This window comes from Festucalex cinctus, chromosome 12 (assembly GCF_051991245.1).
Source record: "Festucalex cinctus isolate MCC-2025b chromosome 12, RoL_Fcin_1.0, whole genome shotgun sequence".
NCBI classification, from domain to species: domain Eukaryota; kingdom Metazoa; phylum Chordata; class Actinopteri; order Syngnathiformes; family Syngnathidae; genus Festucalex; species Festucalex cinctus.
The window spans coordinates 10,812,436-10,833,826 of record NC_135422.1 but is presented as its reverse complement, the minus strand read 5'-3'; the positions used below and the strand labels follow the sequence as shown (position 1 = coordinate 10,833,826).

The 21,391-nt window shown below is 39.0% G+C and overlaps 1 protein-coding gene across 5 annotated transcripts in view; it reads right to left on the bottom strand.

The window, feature by feature from the left end:
• Positions 1–508: 508 nt before the first annotated feature.
• rps6ka1 (ribosomal protein S6 kinase a, polypeptide 1) overlaps positions 509–21,391 on the bottom strand; it is a 52,538-nt gene continuing 31,655 nt past the window's right edge. For 3 of the 5 annotated variants that reach the window (XM_077538106.1, XM_077538108.1, XM_077538109.1), the window contains exons 3-22: positions 11,188–11,304; positions 11,026–11,107; positions 10,478–10,558; positions 9,392–9,471; positions 9,193–9,299; positions 8,035–8,072; positions 7,780–7,922; positions 7,519–7,589; positions 7,355–7,443; positions 6,811–6,875; positions 6,498–6,600; positions 6,258–6,388; positions 5,796–5,921; positions 5,632–5,721; positions 5,112–5,270; positions 3,795–3,956; positions 3,647–3,723; positions 3,459–3,576; positions 3,247–3,384; positions 509–2,548 (exon numbers count right to left, since the gene is read on the bottom strand). In XM_077538106.1, the coding sequence (XP_077394232.1) occupies positions 2,426–2,548; positions 3,247–3,384; positions 3,459–3,576; positions 3,647–3,723; positions 3,795–3,956; positions 5,112–5,270; positions 5,632–5,721; positions 5,796–5,921; positions 6,258–6,388; positions 6,498–6,600; positions 6,811–6,875; positions 7,355–7,443; positions 7,519–7,589; positions 7,780–7,922; positions 8,035–8,072; positions 9,193–9,299; positions 9,392–9,471; positions 10,478–10,558; positions 11,026–11,107; positions 11,188–11,304 (2,100 nt within the window). In that variant the 3' untranslated portion in view covers positions 509–2,425. Of the gene's footprint in view, positions 2,549–3,246; positions 3,385–3,458; positions 3,577–3,646; positions 3,724–3,794; positions 3,957–5,111; positions 5,271–5,631; positions 5,722–5,795; positions 5,922–6,257; positions 6,389–6,497; positions 6,601–6,810; positions 6,876–7,354; positions 7,444–7,518; positions 7,590–7,779; positions 7,923–8,034; positions 8,073–9,192; positions 9,300–9,391; positions 9,472–10,477; positions 10,559–11,025; positions 11,108–11,187; positions 11,305–13,076; positions 13,134–14,025; positions 14,050–14,375; positions 14,493–21,391 lie in introns of those variants that run through there. The other 2 variants (XM_077538110.1, XM_077538111.1) reach the window with 2 other exon arrangements.

Here is a 21,391-nt window from a genome sequence, read left to right as displayed (position 1 = left end):
CGACAGTTACGAATGGAGTAGACTTTTATTTCACTACTCCAAACTGCTTGTGGGCATTACTGTCTTAAAATTTTAATAGCTTTTAAAAATGTACATTAACATTTTTGTTATGAGCATTGGGTCTCTTAACATAAACAATATTACAATAACAATATTCTACTTAGTAACGTATTTTTAAACCTTTTATTAACATCTTTAATGCAGAAGGCTCACGTCAGCCTGGGAGCTATGAGCATTTCTTCACATAAACTAATATTCCTAATCTAATTATGTAATGGTTTAAATCACAGTATTAATATTTTTAACATGTAATTTTCATCCTGATTCTATACAAATAATTATTAATCATTTAAAACTACATCTTGTACGTGTCATTTTCTCCCATCTGAAAATGTCATAAAAACAAAGAAAATAGTTTGAATGGCCTGCCACAATAACAAAATTGTAAAGTTACTTGGACGAAACCCCAAAATGAATGACACGAGCATGACTAGAATACAAGAGACAGTTTTACTGTAGCAACTGAATCTTTAATATTTGTAAGATATAAAAATCTTCATCTTTATCATACAATAAGACACACCACGTTTAGTCAAAGGAACAATGTCTGATTTTTTTTTTTTTTTTTGCCACCACACAAGAGCAAAAATGATAGAAATTTTATGATCCCTTTTGAGGTAAAACAGCTGGTTGCACGATTACGCAGCCACACAGCTCTTCCCTTCTTTTACGCAAGACAATCGACACATTCCTCACCAAGTAGGCCTTTAGGCACCGAGCTGAAAGCAGGACCTACCCTGGGAAGCTGACACTTGGATATCATTAAAAAAAATGCTAAGTGGAAACAGCAGTGCTTCGGGGAAAGTGTGCATGATCTCACAGGCAGTAACTTGACAGATACACTAACCCCAAAAGGTTTGGGAAGTTGGGTTTTCAGGTGAGATTTCAGGCACTATAACCTTGACATGTGAACCTAATTTGACCTTATCTCTTGATGTGCCCCCTGCCCCAAAAAAAAAAAAAAAAATCCACATCTCAACCTTTAGTCACTCTTCTAGTTTCTGTTGCAACCTGCTTATGACACTCATCATGTGCTCTGTTGCTCAATTGTTAGATGTCATCTTGGTCTCCTCGTATCAAAATGTGAACAACACAAGGAATAGAGCAAATCAAATTAAACATAGAAATGTATTGGTCGATCCAGGAATCAAACAACTGTTGTGAAATTCCCCCCCAGAGAGACCAGAAGAGTCACAGAAGTGGACATCCTTTGAAATGTCAGCTCAAAATTTTGCGCAAAAAGAACTCAAAGATTGAAATGCCGTTAATGAGAATTCCCGACTTTGGAGAAGGTTAAATTAAGTTTACCTTTAAAGATTATAACGCATTTTAGGTTCGTCCTTAAATTTCACCAGAAATTCTCCAATAACCCTACATTTTTGTGACTAGTGCAGAGAAAAACACGATTGATTTAATGGAAAGAACAGTCTGCCTGGCCTCACTGTCAAAACACTATGAGACCTTTTAAGTTTTTTTTTTTTTTTTTTACACATATGTAAGCAATGTGCTCAACTTTGTCTTGCACTATTTTCAAGCGAGGCGTTCCTTGGACAAAAATCAACACCAAAAGCAGCCAAAGCACAGGAAACGGCATTCAAAACATAATCAGGTGCGGGGGGGAGAAAGAAACACAAAGTCATAATATAGATGTTTGAACATGCCGAGTCTCTTTCACAGAAAGCCACCAGTGTACGAGATGTGCAGTCAAATCAAACACGGAAAGAAAACGGCACACAACCGCAAGTCATGCAACTGACACTGTAAAAGGAAAAACAACACAAGATTGACGTGAACAAAAACTGGACGTTTCCCAGAATCCTCATGTTCTGGCTGAACCAACGCCAAAAGAGGCATTTATGGCAGAAATATATATTTTTATATATTCTTTTATTCACATTACCAATAACCCCCTTTCCCACCTCGAAAAAAAACAAACAGAACAGTTGAACAGCATTTTGGACAGCACTGCGGATTGAGCAGCACAAAGCCGCTAATGTAAAGCTCATCATCTTTACGCACGCGCGCGCGCACGCACACACATACAGACAAACAAAAACGGGCAGACAAATAAACATGCAGCAAGCTGAACGACGTCCAGTGATGGCTGAGCGGGCTTGTGTGACATGGTGGTCATGCAGGAACACGCATGTGCCTGCGCACAGATTACAAACAATAACAATCCCTCCCCCCATCCATCTTTGGCTGGTCCGCTAACAATAGTGAACAGCTTGCCGTGACAAGATGGGTTCTTTCATAGGGGGGGGTTTAAGGGTCACAGTCAGTGTTCCTTGGCTGGTAGTGCCCTCCCGAGCGAGCTGGCTGGTTGCTTGGTTGGATGGCCGGGCTTCTTTCTCCCACCGAGTGTCTACAGGGAGGTGGACGGAAGCTTCTTGACGCGTCGCTGGGCCAGGAAGGAGCTCTCGATGGGCTTGAGCTCCGGGGTGGGCTGCGAGTTCTTCAGGGCTGAGTATGTGGCTGCCATGGCGCCCTGGGACGCACATAACAGCAGGATGAGCATGACTACAATATTATGATGAACGTCTTACTTACTACGCCAATTAGCGACTTTTTTTTTTTTACATAGTAAATTTTTTAGAGCACATTTTACTCTCAAAAGAGTATTTGGTGCCACTCTAAATTTACATTTGGAAGAGAGTACATTTTACGCAAATATTTTTACAGTGCACAAGAGAATTGGTCTACCCTGTGAAAAATATCTAGTCAAGTGTTTTTCACTCAGAAATTCTTTGAGTGCATTTGACTGGTTTATTAAAAAAAATAAAAAATAAATAAAAAAATAAATAAAAAAAAGTTACAAGGGTTGAGGAATGAACTCACAACCTTCAGCTTGGGAGACGGCCGCTCTACCACCTGAGCTTTGCCACTCCTATTGTTTCCTAACATCAAAAAGAAGACCAAAAACGATGAGGTACGAAGATTCCAGCTGAAGTTGCGGTTTGTTCCTCAACCATTCAGTGACTCAAAAAAAAAAAAAAAATTCAAAAAATAGTAACATTTTCAAAATCTCATTGCAACATTTGTGTGAAAAATATTTACTGTTTTTTTTTTTTTTTTTTTTTTTTTTTTTTTTAGGGCTAGGTTAAAAAAAATAAATAAAAAAAAATTAAAAAAATTGAATAATTGGCTGTGAGGTTATCATGCGAGAATGAAGTGAGCCCGCCTCACCTTGACCAGTTTGGGGTCCTGGTGTGGGAGCTGGCTGTTGGGGAGTCTGTCCCTCTGGACGATCCAGGGATGTCTGAGGACCTGCTTGGCGATCAGTCTCTGATGCGGGTCCACGTGGAGCATTTTGGACACCAGGTCCTGCAGCAAGGAGCACACGTGAAATAAGAGTCCAGCACACCAGGGAACTAAAAAAATCACACGTTAAGCGGCACCTTAGCAGCGTCTGACACCGTGTCCCAATTGCCTCCGGTCAAACTGAAGTGACCGTTGCCTATCCTGTTCAGGATCTCATTGGGAGTGTCCTCAGGTCCGTTGGCGAAGGGAGTAAAGCTAAAAGGAAGGAAAACGAGGAGCATGTGAGGATGGAAATGGAGTTTTCAGCGTGAGATGAATAATTTACCCTGCCAGCATGGTGTACAGCAAGACCCCCAAACTCCAGATGTCACAGCCCTCATCATAACCCTGACGCTTTAACACCTAGCAAAAAAAACAAATGATCTTTATCCTCTACACGAAATGACAAATATGAAACGGACACTATGACACACCTCAGGAGCCACAAAGTTGGCGGTGTAGCACGGGGTCATGAGCAGGCCGTTGTTGGCGCGCAGCTGCTTGGCGAAGCCGAAGTCGCAGATCCGAATGGACTCCGGGTTCCCCGACTCGTCCACGTAGAGGATGTTGCTGGGTTTCAGGTCTCTGTGCACCACCTCAACAAAAGAGAAGAGCATCAGTTAAGAATCGTTGGCAAATTGTGCCTGGGCGATAAATAATAAGCCCCGCCCACTACCAGTCAAATTTGCTAAGGCATTGGTTCTTAAGCTTGTTGGAGGTACTGTACCCCAACAGTTTCCTATGCATATTTACCGACTAACTTGATTGAAAAATGATTTATTTTTTTTTCCAGCAACCTTTACAGTCTGTCAAAAGAGCCATTTTAGGCCAAATAAATTAAAAAAAAAATCTGTCTGGAGCCGCAAAACATTTGAACATTATGATGAACAAAACATTATGTTGGTGTTAGCCAAAATGCACCGATGGCCTAAAAGCTAATTAGAGCTGTCTCATAACAACAACAAAAAGTGTAATGTAAATTTGTATTTTTTCATACATTTTTAGACATTTCTGCCATTCTTTCAAATTTTTTGACATTTTTGGCAATATTTTGGATATATGGTAATTTTCTGCCTCTCCTATTTTTTGACATTTTATTCTTTCTTCTTTTGTTTATGGACGTTTTATAGTTACATTTTAAATGTTTTCTTTTCTGCCTTTATTTAAAAATCAACTTTCTGCATTTTTTTTGTCAATTCGAAAGACATTTTATCGTAATTTTTTGCCTCTCTCCTTCCGTTTTTGGACATTTTTTTTCTGCCTTTTTTGCTGTCAATTTTCTTTTTTTTTTTTTCTTTTTTTTTGACATTTTATAGTAATTTTTGGGATTACTGTTTTTGGACATTTTATAGTTGTATTTTAAATGTTTTTTTTCTGCCTTAAAAAATAAATAAATACACAAAATGAATAAATAAAAAAAAAAAAAAAAATTCTGCCTTTTTCTTTCTGGTAAGTCCAGAGATTTTATAATCATTTTGTGCCTCTCTTCAATTTTTGGACAATTTTTCTGCCTTTTTTGCTATCAATTTTCTCTTTATTTATTTTTTTTATTTTTTTGCACAATTTTGTGGACATTCTATGGTAATATTTGGGATTACATCTTTTGTTTTGGGGTGTTTTATCGTTACATTTTAAATGTTTTCTGTAACCACCTGCAGTCAAAATAATCATTTGAGTCCGGTGTCCGTCTTCACCTCACTCACACTCCAAAACTGACTCATCGAACCCAGCGAAATGTGTTGCATCCTCACCCCCTGCGAGTGCAGGTATTCCACAGTCTTGGTGATGGTGTGCAGCACGGCGCTGGCCTCCCTCTCCGAGAAGGACTTCTGCTTGAGGATCCGATCGAGCAGCTCTCCTCCGCGCATCAGCTCCGTCACCAGGAACACCTGCTTGCTGGTGTCGTACACCTGGAACGCACATGGAAAATCATTGTAAATATAAATTGAAAAGATTCTGAATTGTCTTACAGTGCAATAAGTCTGATCTTTCATAAATGTAAGAAAATACTTTTAAATTAATGTCAACAGTAAATAAAAAAAAAACACTAAGATATATATATAAAAAAAAGGCCTTCAAAATTCTATTTTCTTATTAATTTATGGGAAAAAGAGATATTAAAATAATCGATTCATGTTTTTTTGAATTGATATCAGGCTCATAAATGAAACTCTATTATTTGATTTATTTAAACCCAGCCCTAGTACAGAGTGAGAGTACTCTTGCCACCTCTGGATAAATGTGACAATTTGCACGTGTGATTATCCTCACATCCTTCAGCGTTATGATATTGGGATGTTGTCCGTATCGAAGCAGGATCTCGATCTCCTCGGAGGGGTCTGTGCTGGTCTTGTCAATCATCTGTCAATTAAGAAAACAAGCTCAGACTTGGAACTGTACTAGCCTTGGCTGAGGTCAAGTGAGTCATTCGATACCTTGACAGCGTATTCCGTGTTGGTGGCCTTGTGGACGCATCGCTTACACACTGAGAAGGAGCCCATGCCGATGTCCTCTTTCAGTATGTAGCCATCACTGAACAACAAGTTCTTTCCATGGAGCTGCTACAAGTGCACAGGAAATTATTTATTTATTTATTTATTGCGTTTTCAGTTGAATCCTTATTATGGACAGCAATTCGTTAAAAGTCCTCAACAAATAAACTTGAGTCGATTTTTTCCCTCATACAAAATCTTGTTCCAGTTGCTCATGTTATGTGCTGATTCTGTAGTGCACATCTTGGCCTCCTAGAGGGCACTGTGGTGCACGCATGTGGCTAACACCATAAATAGAACACCTTTTCCCGGAGTAAAAAGAATATTTGACTTTTAATATTTGTCTTAAAGGGACAATCCTGTGTCGCGTTGTCTTTTCACCCTTTCAAGTGACTGCCGGCTTACCTGGACCACCGGGTGCGGAGGGGCCTGCACGGGCTCCGCTGAACATTCCTCCTGCAACAGACTGGACGCGATAAAGCTGAAGCCTCGGAAGAGCTGGTGAGCTCCAGCACTTGGCGGCACGCCTGGAGAGTCTGAACAAATGAGGATGGAAAAAGTTGAATGACATAAAAAAACAAAAAAAAAGAAACAAATAAACACAACTCAAGTTGAAACTTCCAAGGTGTTCTCTACTTCTTTTACCTTTAGGTGTGCGGGAGGTGAACTCTGAGTCAAAGTAGAACGTATCGTCGGGACGCGCCACCGCCGGTTTGAAAGGGGGTTTTACTTCTCTGCGGAACAGTTTCTGGTAGACGTGACAACAGTTTTTGTATGAAAAAGGAAAGAAAACAAACGCCACTAGCAACAATACCACAGTAATCTAATTTAAAAAAATAAAAAAATCAATAAATACTGTAAATGAGCAGTCGCTATAACCATGAGAAATAAAATATTTGACATAACAAAAACAATGTATATGATAGTTAAAAAAAAAAAGAAAAGAAAAAAACCTTACATTCCAGTCAATGTTGGAAAACCATCCGTGACGTTTGATCTCCTCTGCTCCGTCTGGACCCGATCCTACAATGAACCCATAAAAATCAGCAGCATTTTATATTTTAGTATATTTGATTGGATATACGGCGACGTTAATATCGTCTGTCTGAGAAGCACGGGACTGCAAAACTAGATAGCTTTCTTTGTAATGACAGTGAAGCAAGGATTATGAATTTCAGCAATAGCATTCGAGTGCTCATAATTGAGAGACAGAAGACAATGCAAGCTTTCGTAATTCATATTTTATTTACAATATTCTATGTTGCCTTAATTTTGATGTAAATTACTCCATCAGAATTATATTATTATTATTTGAATCCTTCCTGTGGTCCACCTTGTTATTGTTAACATTCTATTCTGTGATGTGTCAAATTTAACAAGGCATTGAATTTTTTGTTTTACTTGAAACTTCATCTCAACGCCTTTGTAATGACTTGACTGCACCAGCCAAACAGAACCAGCCTACTGGGGGTCAACTGGGTGAGGTGACGTCGATAACCGACCTAGTCTGTTGCCGGGGTTCCTCTTGAACAGAGCTCGGAGAAGCGACTGGGCTTCTGCGCTGAGGAACTGAGGCATTCCCAGACGTGCCCTGCAGGAGAACGAAAATAATTCATCATCATCATCATCATCATCAATAGAAGTGCTGCTGAGCAGTTGCACTCACTTAAGAATCATGTTCATTGTTTCTTTGCGGTCTTTCCCGTGAAAGGGCAGCGACCCAGTCAACATTTCAAACTGGAAGACAGAACATGTGGATCTACATGAATATTTTAGGCTTTCTGGTGAAATTTCAGAATGAACCTAAAATGCACGGCGACCTTGCATATTGTGAATGTAAGTTTTTAAATTAAGTTCACCTGCAAAGATTACAGAGCAGTTTAGGTTCATTCTGCAAGTTTTATCAGTAAGTTTCGCCTTTCCTTACCATCAGTACTCCAAATGACCACCAGTCGGCGCTGTGGGTGTGGCCTACCCTGTTGACCACCTCAGGTGCCATGTACTCCACCGTGCCACAGAAGGAGTATGCCTTCTCATGGTGGTCAATGCCCTCTTTGCACAGACCAAAATCTGGAAGACATCAAGCAGACTTTTTGTTCTTCACTTAAGTCAGCCTTAAAAAACAAATTAAACATTTGTGGCTTCAGGAGTTGCTTCTGGGCACTTTTGACTATTTTCTTACCTGTGAGTTTGATGTGACCTTCCTCATCCAAGAGAATGCTGGAACATAAAAGTCGAACATGTTAGCAACATGACAAACAATACTACAAAAAAAAATCCATCAATAATATTTGCACTTTTGTCATACCAACTGTGCATCAGTGACATTTTTGAGTCCCCTTAAAGTTCTGATGTCCGCAACATTTGTACATAAAATTTGTACATAAGTTGCAATGCACCATAGCCTATAACTAATGCAACACTTTTGTAGGAATAATTGTAAATAATAAGTTATCATACATTTGCTGCAATGAAGAACTGCTTTGCTCTGTTACCACTCACATTCACAGAGCCTGGCTATTTGAAGATGACTCAAAAAGCTGAAGAACCACAACATCTAACACAGCAGAATGGTTCGAGCCAGTCTGCTGAGGTCGCCTGTTTTCTGTTAAGAAATGATTGCTGAGTACATGCGTGGTCAAGTTTGCAATCTTACATTCACATAGACAAACAAGTACACTGTGTTCCAACTATGCCTTGCATTTGCATTTTTAGGGTTGGAACACCCATGTAACTAGGAGCGTGGAAAACCAAATAAATAGAGAGGGTGAGGAGAGGAATCTTCAGAGAGTGCAGGAGTGAATTGTATCAGTCAGTTCCTCTCCTCTCTCCTCACGAGCCCTGAACTGAGCGTCTTCTCTCCTTTTTGTGTCGTGTTTAATAGATGTCAGAGGTAACCCTGACAACTTACTATCGCTTTATTGAATAAATGGTAAGAAAACAAACACATAATAAGGAAAGCATGTTCATTCATACACGAGTTTCCGATGGCAACAACTCAGACTCATTCAACACCCAGCCTAGCTAACGGGCGTTAGCCAGTCAACTCTACACCATCATTTGCTGACAACCACATCACACACCAGCCATATTAAAGCCATACACACTCAAAGTTAGACATACTATAGTCAAATGTAAGGAAAAATATTCAGTAGCGGCAGCCTTAGTCGACATCATGTATTCCAGTAACGTCGTTAACAGAGAGTCCCTTGTATTCCATTCGGGATTGTGGAAATTCAGGTAAGAGTAAATGTGCACCCATGTTGCAGTCACCCAGGACACACACAAAATAAATCCATAAAAAATGCAGTAGGGCTATCGAAAATTCAACATGTTTTACTTTTCAGGTTTCAGGTCTCTGTACATGATGCCCAAGCTGTGGAGGTGATCGAGGCCCAGCGCCAGCTCTGCGAGATAAAACTTGACATCCTCTTCTGTGAACATCACCTGCGAGACGCAAACAGATGGAAGGCTGCTTCAGGACGTATGATGCATGAAAACACAGCATGCGCCATCCACACACTGAAGGGAATTCCCACCTCTTTAGACAGCCGGGTGAAGAGATCGCCGCCTCGGAGGAAGTCCAGGATCAAGTAGAGTTTCCCTTCCGTTTGGAAAGCTGAAAATTGGATATACAGTCAACCTCCCAATTCTCTATCTCCAATTATAGAGGCCAGATATTCTTTTTAGTATCATTTTAATTCTCCCACATGCACATTTAAACTAACATTTAAATACAAGCATTTGAACACACTAAAAAATGCACACATTACATGTATAGAAAATAATGTACGTATTGTACTGTCTGTGTTAGATATATGCATGCCCCTTATGGGGCAAGCAGATTCTTATTTTATTTTTTGTATCTTTTTTTGAGGGGAAGGGAATCCATTTTTGGGTGGAAAATGCTTAAAGGGATACTTGACTCATTGAGCCATTTTCAGTAGTAAAAAAATAATATTTTGTCTTTAATTAATGTGGTAGTTTCATTATTTTTCATGTACAATTAATACCTTTAAAAAGTAATTTTTTTACTTGCCGTCAACGAAAGGTGACATCACCTATACTGAGGAAGTAGGTAGCGACCAATCATGGCTCAGTTTGCTGACCAACCCCAGAAAACAGGTGAACCATGATTGGCAGTTATCTACTTCCTCAGCAGGTGGTGATGTCATCATCAGTCGACAGCAACAGGAAAAAATAATTTTTAAAGGTACTAATTGTTAAAGTTATCAAATTAATTCTGAACAAAATGTGAACTTTTCACTGCTAAAAATGGTCCATTGAGTCAAGTATCCCTTTAATTGGTGTTATATCACCACTAATTCAACAATTTTATGGGATAAATTATTTTTTTCCCCTCTAAATGCAATTACAATGGGTGTCAATTATAAAAAAAAAAAATGTGTCAACATAGTCTCCACCCCCTGCAAATATACAGCCTTAAATTTGTGATAATCAAAAATAATATCAATATAAAAAAGTAATTATAAAAAAAAAAATAACAATAATAATAATAATAAAAATAAAGTGCATCCGAAAGTAACCATCCCCCATCCAAACAACACATGTAATTATTTCACAATGTCACACTAATGTGATTGGGTGTTTAAAGAGCAATTGACCGTAGTGCAGCTTGACAATAAACGGGTGGTTGACATCAGCCAGGATGTTTCTTTCCATCTTGGTCCTCACACGATCTCTCACTAGTGACGGGGGAGAAAGAAAGGAAAACACAAAAACACATACAGTAGCTGACATTAATCGTCAATCACCTGAAAGTAAATGATGTTTATTGTTGGCTGCTCTACAGTAGTGTGTGTACACTCGTCACCGCACTGCTGATTAAGTCGTGCAGACGTTTTTACTCAGACTTGTCCAGTAACTGCCAGTGTATTGGTGAGAAAATGACAGAATCGCAGATAAATACAACAGAACAACGAGCATTTAAGGGCTGTATTTATTGCAGCCTGCACATCCCCGTGTGAGAATAAACAGTGCAAAGTGGTTTCTAACTCAATGAGGAAGTGCTTTTTTTCTTGCTTTACTGTAACACTGTTTTATATAGACCAGCCAGCTTAATAAGTGTTACAAAAAACAAATTTGGAAACATAAGATTTGTATTCATACAAATGAAATTAAAGAAGTTCAATCACAATATTCCCTCTGGTACCTTTGAGCGTGGCCTTCTTGAGGACCTTCATTGCATAGAGCTGGTTGTCATCAGGAGGGGTCACCTTGCGCACCAGGAACACCTCAAGTATGTGAAACACAAGCAATGTGTGAGTGAGCAGCGGATGAAAAGTGATGCGGCTTCCAACTAAGGGTGTGTTACCTTCCCGAAGGAACCCTGACCCAACACTTTGAGCAGCTCAAAGTGAGACGCGTCTGCTTTTTCCGAACCCTCTTTGACCACATGGGTGATGTTGATTTCCTTGATTTCACCATCTTCCTATATATGGTGGGGGAAATAGGATTTAATAAAAAGTGCCCAAAATGCTCAGTGATTCCCAAAGTGTGGTACTCGTACCACTAGTGGGTGAAAACCTCTTGTAGTACATGAAAGAATCTTTACCATTTGTTTGTTTCAAAATATTTAGGTACATTTTATTTCTGGGATGGGCGAGTACTGATACCAGGATTCGGTATCGGGACGATACCTGGCCTCATTTCAAGGTATCAGTACTTGTCACGGTGGTCGATAGCCCTTTTACGATCAGGAACAGGAATTTGAACAATAGAAATGTGCCATTCATTTCAATGGTAAGGAAAAATGCTATATTGGGATATATCAGCCAGGTCTTTAACTCTTATGCTCCCAATAATGTGTAAATACGTTTTTTTTTAAAAAAGTTTTACGTGTCCCAAAGACGTATTTATATGTTTTTTTTTTTTTTTTGTTTTTTGCTAGAGCATGAAGAGGGCTTTGATGCAGCCTCTCAACAGCAAAGAACGGTTGCAGAAATGGTAGTTTTTACACAAACGGCCAGCAGGTGGCAGCAGAGCAAAGGAGATCAACCGGGGCCATGTTGAAAAAAAGCTCAATTACTCACAATTTTAAATAGATTTGTAAAAATGGATGAAACTTAGCGCTCTTCTAATGCTAATTGCTGCAAAATGGAAACAGATAGAAATAAAAGAAGAGACTTTAATCTTTCTTTTGATAGGTTTCATGTTTTTATAGCAATAGAACACAATATTCTGTGGGCCTTGCAAAATCAGTCAAAATGCAGTAAAACAGCGAACGGGATTGCGTCTGTGAAAATAGGTAATAGTTAAATTATGTAATTTTTTGGTGGGAATTTTATGTATCAAATGTACTAGTAGTATTGGTACTTTTTTAGGTATCGGTGAGTACTCAGACAAAATGGAGAATGCCTTGAGTAAATCGCTATGTATCCACGTTGAATACCATCACAAGACTAGAAGGACGAAACAGTCAACTGATGTAATTCATTTTTAATCAGAGTGAAACACTTGAGCTTCCTCATGACAAATAACAGCAACAGGAAGCAGCGTTAACATACGAGCGCTAACACAAAAACAACATATTTAAGCTGAACTTTAAATTAGATGTTGTCATGGTTACCAGTGGCAAGTGTTTCAGCGCAGGCAAAGTATCTGCAGCCGCCGCCAAGCCTTTGTTTTTTTTGGACAGGTAGAAGGGGAGAAAGCGACTCAGTTTAAATCTCTCCCCGGGGCCCATGTCCCAAGTCGTGACCCTCTAAGGGCCGTTTTTGACTCTGGTTGCGCTCCTCTGACTGACTTACTGACTGAGTACAGTTGAACACGAATCACAAGTAGGCAAACAGGAAGGAAGAGGTTGCCTTCATTCTCACAGTCATGCACACACAATCGAAACACTCCGGGGGGGGAAAAAAAAAAAAAAAAAAAAAAAAAAAAAAAAAAAACACACGCTAAAGTAACAAGTGATAAGAACATAATGCATAGTTATCAAATCAAAACACGTGACAGTTTTGATGTTGAAAGGCAGGAAACGAGATATTTTGTTTAAAACACAATAAAAAAAATCAATTATATATATATATATATATATATATATATATATATATATATATATATATATGGCATCTAAAAGTGGTAAAAACAAACAAACAAAAAAAACAGGTGCTGATGGCAAATAAGGGCAGATGTCAGTATTTGAATATTCTATATTATAGTTTTGTCTCATTAAGCGAGCAGCACAGGTACAAAGTGACTTACCTGGCAACTAATAAGTCGGGCAAAGTCCTTCTCTATCCACGTGATATGAGACTCGCTCTAAGTGGTGTTGGAATGGAATGGAGAGGTGACATCATCATTATTATGGTTTGTTTGGCTTTTTGTTCTTAATTATTCATCAAACGTACACACGCACACACACTGACAGAGAGAGAGGCAGGGGCTGGTAGTACAGGACAGGACGGGTCAGGACAGGACAGAACAGGAAGTCTCTTTCACTGTCTCTCGCCCTCCATCTCATTTCCTCCCTCTCTCTCTCTCTCCCCTTAAACTGACTTGACTTCCTTCCGGCTACATAAGTTCAACCTGCAAGCACAAGTCGCCAATCAAAGAACCGGTGACGGTGCATAGCGCACCCCACAGGACAATAAAAGTACAGTAGGAGTTACATAATCTACATTCTTGTGAAGCAGAATTACTGGACTCCAGTATAACTTTTGGTAATTTCGCAAAAAAAATTTTTTTTTTAATTCTTGCATAATTGATTATCACGTTAATTGATAATTATTCTGATAATTGGATTCATTATTTAGAGACCTTGTCTAGTTTAAAGTTTTACATCTGCTTTTACTTTGGAAAACAATATTTTTGGGTGATTATTATTATTTTTTTTTTGAAGGGGAGGGGGGGGGGGGGGGGTGCTGATTTTCTGACAACGTTACAGACCAAATCCATAAATGAAAAAAATGTCCGATTTCTGAATCTAGGGGTGGAAATTAAAAGGTCTACTTAATCCGATTCATAAATTGATCAAAAAAACAACTGACAGATTAATCAATTATTAAAATGATCGTTAGTTGCAGCATTATTTTTCACAATGTAATAAATGGCTTAATATTTTTGAAAGCCATTAAAGAATTCACATTTTAAGTATAATTGTAATTATTTTTAAAATGTATATTTTTTGCTGAATTTTATTCTAACTTCTTACCGCTTTCATCACTGGTATGGCAATGGAATAGTCCACCACAGAATCAAAAATGGTTCCCCCCCACTATGTCAGTCCTTACATCATCCTCAGTGAACCAGGAAGTAGACAAATGGACAGACAAGAAAAAAAAAAAAAAAGAAGTCCATCTTTGAATTAATCGTATCCAATTTGACATTGCCTGTTGACTGGCTCTAACAACATTCTTTACAATGAGATCGTATTATATATTAGGTGCCCATACCACACACAGAAACACGCGCTCACATACAGTGTACAAAACTGGACCAAAGTTAACATTTCTCACGCTCAACGTGCTGAAATCCGAACAAAACCACAAAGCTGCCACTTGCCTCTCCCATGCGTGTTTTGGTGCGGAATAGAAACCTCCACATGTCCAGATCTTTCCATGTCACTTGGAGCCAGCACGCACCGGCTTACGACCACACGTTTTGAGTTGGCCAACAATTTGTGTCAGATGTGTCTGAGCTCACCGGCTTTGCATCACACGCACGCACACACAGCAAAATGGGAAGTGAGGTTTTCACCACCAAAGTGTACTGTGACTGAATTAACGAGAACTGGTCGCAAAGGGAAGGTTACAATGGAAACTCCGAAAGTAAATGCCCCCAATTCTGAATTTCTGTCACTTGCAAAAATATTCAAGTCTCGCCTCAAAAACAATAAAAAGTGCATGTGAAATAAAAACGGAGAAAGAGAAATGCTTCACTTTTTGGGATGTCCCATCTTCAACAAGCTACGATATAGAACACGAGATGAGACCACCAGCTATTTGAAGAAAAAAAAAAAAAAAAAAAAAAACACACATGTAAAACACAAGGGGCCAGTGCCACACAAGACGAGCCTTAAAGCAGAGAAAAGGTTGTCCAAGTAAGGGCATGTTCACCATGTTAAGCTGTAAACTCACAGTCTATGTAAACGCTAATTAAACCGAGCTTGGCCCAGTGGAGACAATGTACAGGAAGAACAAGGAGTAAATGGCCGACTTGCAGCGTAATAGTACAACGAATAACAAAACAATTACAACATTTATCTGCGGGTGTCTTGACGCTGCTTCCTCTTTTTCTGCACGTTTTCAACTCCTGACAGTTGGAACACAGAGCAGCCAAGAGGCCATTAAAGTACACACAAAAGGACAGGATCATCTAAACATGCAGCCAAACGCTGCGCTTGATTGTCCTTTCACTGCCTAAAAAGTCCACACTGGATTTTGTCTACAGGGGCAAAGACACACCGAAGACAAACGGCATTGTCACTTCAGCTTTTTACTCACAGACCACCTACTCAATCTAACGACATCCGATACGAATTCATTCAGAGCTTTCACAGACTGCCGATACCATTTTATAGGATTTATGCCTCATGTCTCCCTCCACCCTGTCTGACATTCTCCAAATTTACGGCCCATTCCACAAACCGCATTGCTTGCACCAAATTCAAACCCACAACGGGTGGAGTTCTAGAAACGTGGAATAATGTCAACTAGCATCTTCTGCTGGGAAAAATATGCATCAAATTTAAAAGAAAAGAAAACAAGCACATTTCAAGAGGTTTGGGCTGGTATAATAATTATATCAATTACATACACACATTAATTGGACCAAGAAAATGCAAATAGAGTGAACCACGCATATTAGTGTATTCACTATTTAAAAAAAAGAAAAGAAAAGAAAAGAAAGAAAATGGATGGATGTCAATTACTTACTGAAAACTATTCACTGTTTTTATGCGCAAGCCAAAGCAATAACAGTACTGCTTTGGCGCCCTCTGGTGGAATATTGGTGGTAAGGAAACAATTTCAAGTGCGGATCTTTACAAAAGTTACTTTCTACCAATGTTCATTTTGACAAGTAATTTTAATTTAGTTTTAGTCATAGTCTTTTGACTAAAATTAATTCAAGTTTTAGTCATAATTTAGTCATCATTCTGATTGTATTTTAGTTTTAATCCAATTTTAGTTGGTCATTCCTTCTTCTGATTGGATTTTGTGAATGTTCGTCACTGTATTTTCATTACATTTAGTCATTGACAAAAGTGTCAGTCAATTTTAGTTGTTGATCATCTGAATGAATGGCTTCAATTTCAGTGTTCGTTTCATTTTCGTCTGGAAAAAAAAAAATGTGACAAAAAATGACAAAAACTTTTCGCCAGCAAAATTATCACTGTTGTCCACTACACAAAACTTTTAGGTCATTCCCGCAATACCTACAAAACACCACTAGATGACATGATGAAATGATTTTTTTTGCATGTCAACATACTTTGTGTCTGTTCAAGCAGTCGTAAGTAGTGTTGTTCCGATAGCGTTTTTTGGCCCCCGATACCAATACCCAGCTTTGCAGTACCGGCCGATACCGATACCATACCGATCCTTAAGGTTTTTTTTTCCTCAACATGAAAAAGCTGTCCTGCCATTGGTTCGGAGCATTCAAGGGCCAATAGGACATCTTAGATCGGCATGCAGTGAACATGTCACATATCAGTGAATGTCGTGCATGAGCAAAGACACAAGATGCTGCATCCAAAATCCTATATTAGCGTTGGAATTAATGGTATCGGCATGTTACTTGTGAGTACTCACCGATACCACTGTTTTAATGCAGTATCGGTATCGGAACAAGAGTCGTAAGTAAACCTATCTTGTGTGCTGACTTTGACCCAATTTTGTCGAGTTCTGAGAAAGATGATCTCGTCTTGGGTCCAGACATTTGCTCGGGCTGGCACCAGGACATGTCAGGTGAGAGTCGCTAATGTCTCTATTTATCAGTCTGAAACTCTGCACGAGGCAGACCCTCCCCCCAACACCGACCCACCTACCCCCAATTCCTTTTTGTCTATAAATGCTGCATGAAGCATGAGTGTGCTGGCTTGTTCATTCAACTAGTTCCTTTCACATTCATCTGCCCCACCAAACATGAACGTGCGCAGGTGAGAGGTATTGTTTTGATTACCGGAAAATAGATTAGCAGACATTCATTAATGACAAATCAAACAGGTGGCACACATTTTTTTTATATATACTTTTGTTGGAGTTAAAAATACTTGGCACCAAAATAAATCTTAAAAAAAAAAAAAAGCACTTCTAAAATATTAAATTCCGCATTTTATTAGATAAATTCTGTATTCAGGCAGTGATTATTTTGTGAGAGGAAGCCCATGCACTGCAAGTAGTACCCGTACCACACTGCTGTAGGTGGTAGAGGAAGTAAAGAGTAGGAGGAGGAGGAGTAGGCAACGGCGCAGACAGTTCCCCTGCACCAAATGCAATCCTCACGACATTAAATCAAGGCACTTTAATAAAAGCCTAGCCCGAAGCGGTTGAGAAGAGGTTTAAACTGCATGGAGAAGTCATAAGAGGAGACAAAGTGGGGGGAGCGAGTCGACTCAAGGATCCGAACGACACAGCTGCTTGCTGTGTTGCACTGTATTAAGTAAAGTATTTACCTCTCGGGGTTTAATTGAATTCTCGCCATCGTTTTCAGTCTGGTTGCTTTACTCTTCAGAGACTAGACTCTTCATTGAGTATGCTAGCACACGAAAAAAAGAAAAATCCAATAGAAGATCTCTGCCTTTTTGTTCAGGCATTGACATGACAGCATATTCAATATATAAACAACTAAGAACCACAAACAAACAACAAAATCACCATAAATCAAAAACCTGCTTGCCAAGAAATTATTTAGTTGAAATCGGAAGTTTGAAAGACGAGAACCTGCTTCCATTTAGTCACATGCTTCTTTAATCTCCAAGCTTGTTTGGATATTTCAGACAGGAAGCTCTTCTATAACACACGTTCACCTTTTCATCCCTTCGGTGTAGTCTACGACACAAGGTTAATACCTTTCACTTTACAGAGCGTTCCATCAGCTCTCTCATCGTCACCATCAGTCAGATGCGCGTAGCATAGATCGGTGAGTGACAGCTGCAAACGGTCAAATGGGTTACCTTGTTGGCTAACAAATTTCCACGGAAACGTCACAGGAAATGTGCACGGGATTAGCACGGATGCTACAGGAAATCCTGTGCGGGCAATCTGGAATATTAATAGCACAACAACAAGGATTGCTGTAAGATGATAGGCAGGTCAGCCAGTTGACACGAGGCTGGTCAGTGTGGACGGAGGGAAGGATGATTGATGACCATGATGATATTAGAGTTTCAACTAAGCTCGCAGGTTGCTGTGAAAATTTGCAAGCAAACAATGACATCACAAAATAAACTTCCTTTAACTGATGTCGGATTCCGCCTCCTTCAAGTTACCTTTTTTGTTCACAAACGGACTGAAATAGCAGACAATACTTCCCACCACCCACTTTGCATTGCATGCTTGGTAGAAACGTGCAAAAAACAAAAACAAAACGGCGTACACAACAATGCTATCTATGCCCTTCTTATGAAATCACAACACAACACCTACGTTGAGCAATTCTGAGCAAGTATTTACTAAAGCTGGAAGCAACAACTACTTGGTAACAACAATGACATGAAAGCGTCAACAGAAAAGGATGCAGGAAAAAAAAGGCAAGTAGTATTAAAAATGGCAAGTCGGTGGGCACAATCTAATAATAGAATACGAACATTTATTTATTGATGTAGTTAAACTTATATTTATATTAATTAATTAATTAAAATCATAATTCATATAGTGGAGTTACGGCTTTTCGTGGGAGATAGGGACCGGGCCGGCCTGCGAACCGCAAAAATCTGCATATTATTGGCATCCATTTTAAATGCAGTGAAAAATATGCTGGTTTTTTTTGTTTTTTTAACCCAAAATATTACTAAAATAATGGGGATAACCCGCCAATAAGTGTTTTACATAACAAAAAAACAGGGGTTGGCTCCCCAAAAATAAAAAATAAAAAATACATAAAAGAACCAAAATAATTAATAAAAATAGTGTATATATACACACACGCTTACATACACTAGGGGATGCATTGATTTTTATCTCTTGGTGGGAAAAAAATTAAATTTAAATATACACTTTTTTTAATTCATTTTTTTTCTTAGCGGAATCTAGATTAAGAGAGTCATCGACTCAAATGTGCATTTACGTACAAACTACAATAATAAACACTGTTACATGAATACCTTACTGATTGCTGAAGACAATAATCTAATTCCTGATCTAATTTGATTGCAAAGACACAATAATAATGCAGTCAACCAGAATTATCTGTAAAAAAATGAAATATGAATGATGACATCCTCTAAAAATAAATAGTTTAAAAAGATGAAGAGTCATGCAGTCAAAGCAGCCAAGAAACATGACAGATGACATCACACATTTGCAGTCTGGATGCAGAGGAGTGAACAGCGACTGTTGTGGAGTTCTGAAGTCTCAGCAAGTCTCCAGTACTCTTCAACAACACCACGAAAGGTTTCTAGATTTGCTGCTAGTTGCTGTTTTGTTTTGTTTTTTAACTAATCACTAAAAGGGTTGGAAAATATTGGGCGATGCTGAGTAGCTGCTTGCTTCATGGCATGACCCAACACCACGACCGGCAAAACAGAGTGATATGAACCAGAGCTGAACTTCTGAGACGTTGCATAAGTTACTGAACATGTCTTTCATGTATACGTTAACTGCTGTTGCCATGGTAACCGGTGTCAAAGGTTATTTTGCTTCTTGGTTCAGCAATGGAGAAAGAGACGAGATGTTCGGTTGATGTGATGTTGATGCAGAGAGTGAATTCATTGACTGGAATGAAAACAGACAAATGTATATTTTTGGGGTGGTTTTGTGAAACAAAGCGAGGCGGCGGCATCAGCCGCATAAGCCTCCACATTCATAGTAAGCATAAAAGACACGAGCAATCGGTCGCCACGTTCTCCTCGGCCGACCCTGAGAGGGAGAAGTGTGAAACTATGGCAACTGTGTTCCTCATCTTTGTGAGGAGTGGTTGCGAGGACGGCGAGACCGCGGAACAGCAGCTTCCATATGCACCATTAACTGACAAGTTCTCCTGTCCAGCACCCGAGTGGACATTCGTGTCCATTTTAATTCCTCCGGTCAAATACTACCGTGGCCTTTAAAGGTTTTGGACTCTGGAGGTTGTAAAAAAAAATAAATCGCCGCACACCTCCCAGTCTGGCAAATGTGATGAAAGAGGCAAACTTGAAGACAAAAGACTTATGAATGAAACTCTCAATGAGCAAGAGGGGTTATGAGTACCCAAGCGTACGTGTGTGTGTAACAAACATTTTCTACTATTGCAGGGCTTGGCGACGCTGAGGACATGGTAACCATGACGACGAGAGGCTCGTGGCAGCCAAGGATGGATGGATGGAGGAGGGGCTGCTGAAGGGAACGGATAGATGGTTTGAATTATTGGAGCTTTTAAGTCTGTTCAGGGATGCTGAGAAACCCGCTTTAATAGTTACATGCTGACAGAATTGGAAAGAAAAACATACTCAGGCTCATGGGACTGCATTTATGCAATGCTGCATTGCAGGAAAACTGGGAAGTTGGACATTTCAAGTGAAATTCCTTGTTAGACAAAATAAAAAGAATATGCTCAAAATAACTGTCAAATTATGAACTACACATCTTTCATATTATTATAAAAGCCTGTCTGATAATACAGTGGACCAACGTATTTACTGAATTTTTTTTTCAATACGTGAAAACTTTTTTTTTTTTTTCTTCTTCTTCATATGGGGGGGAGCCAACCTCTATTTTACATTGAAAATGCTTATTTCCGGGTTTATCTCCACTTATTCATTGGAGTTAAAATAAAATAATAAAAATGCAAATTTGTTTTCCTTCAATTTGATGTCACTTGACAACAGAGACACACCGTGAATGGCTAAACATAATTTACACAATTATGAACATATTTATCTCTATTAATTGGCGTATAACATTAATTTAGTTATTGAAAAATTGTGCTGACTGCGTTAACCAGAAAAACAAACAATTTATCGTAATCAGCCTTCGTTGTTGTTTTCATTTGTTTTGAACATTTTGACATCATAAGTGGGACAATCCAAGTAGGATCAATCCAACTTCCCACCTTCCTTGAATGCAGCCATTAACTCGGTGAAAGGAAGCGCTTCACTCATTGGACTTTTGATTGTTGTAATTTGATTTGTGAGGATTATTGTGATTTCAAAATGTGAAGAAATGTTGCTTGACTACTAAAACAACCTGCCTAGTTTGTACTTTATGCTAGTCAAAGGCAATACAATACGACGTTTATTTTCACAGTTTAAGGTGCAGAAATATCAAAAAGTTTCGAGTTTCTGCAAATATGGGGAAAAGATTTGTGGACTGTTTCTCTTCTCTGTAAACACTGTCCCATAAAAATACGCATCGTGACTTCGACTCTTTCGTTGTTTTGAG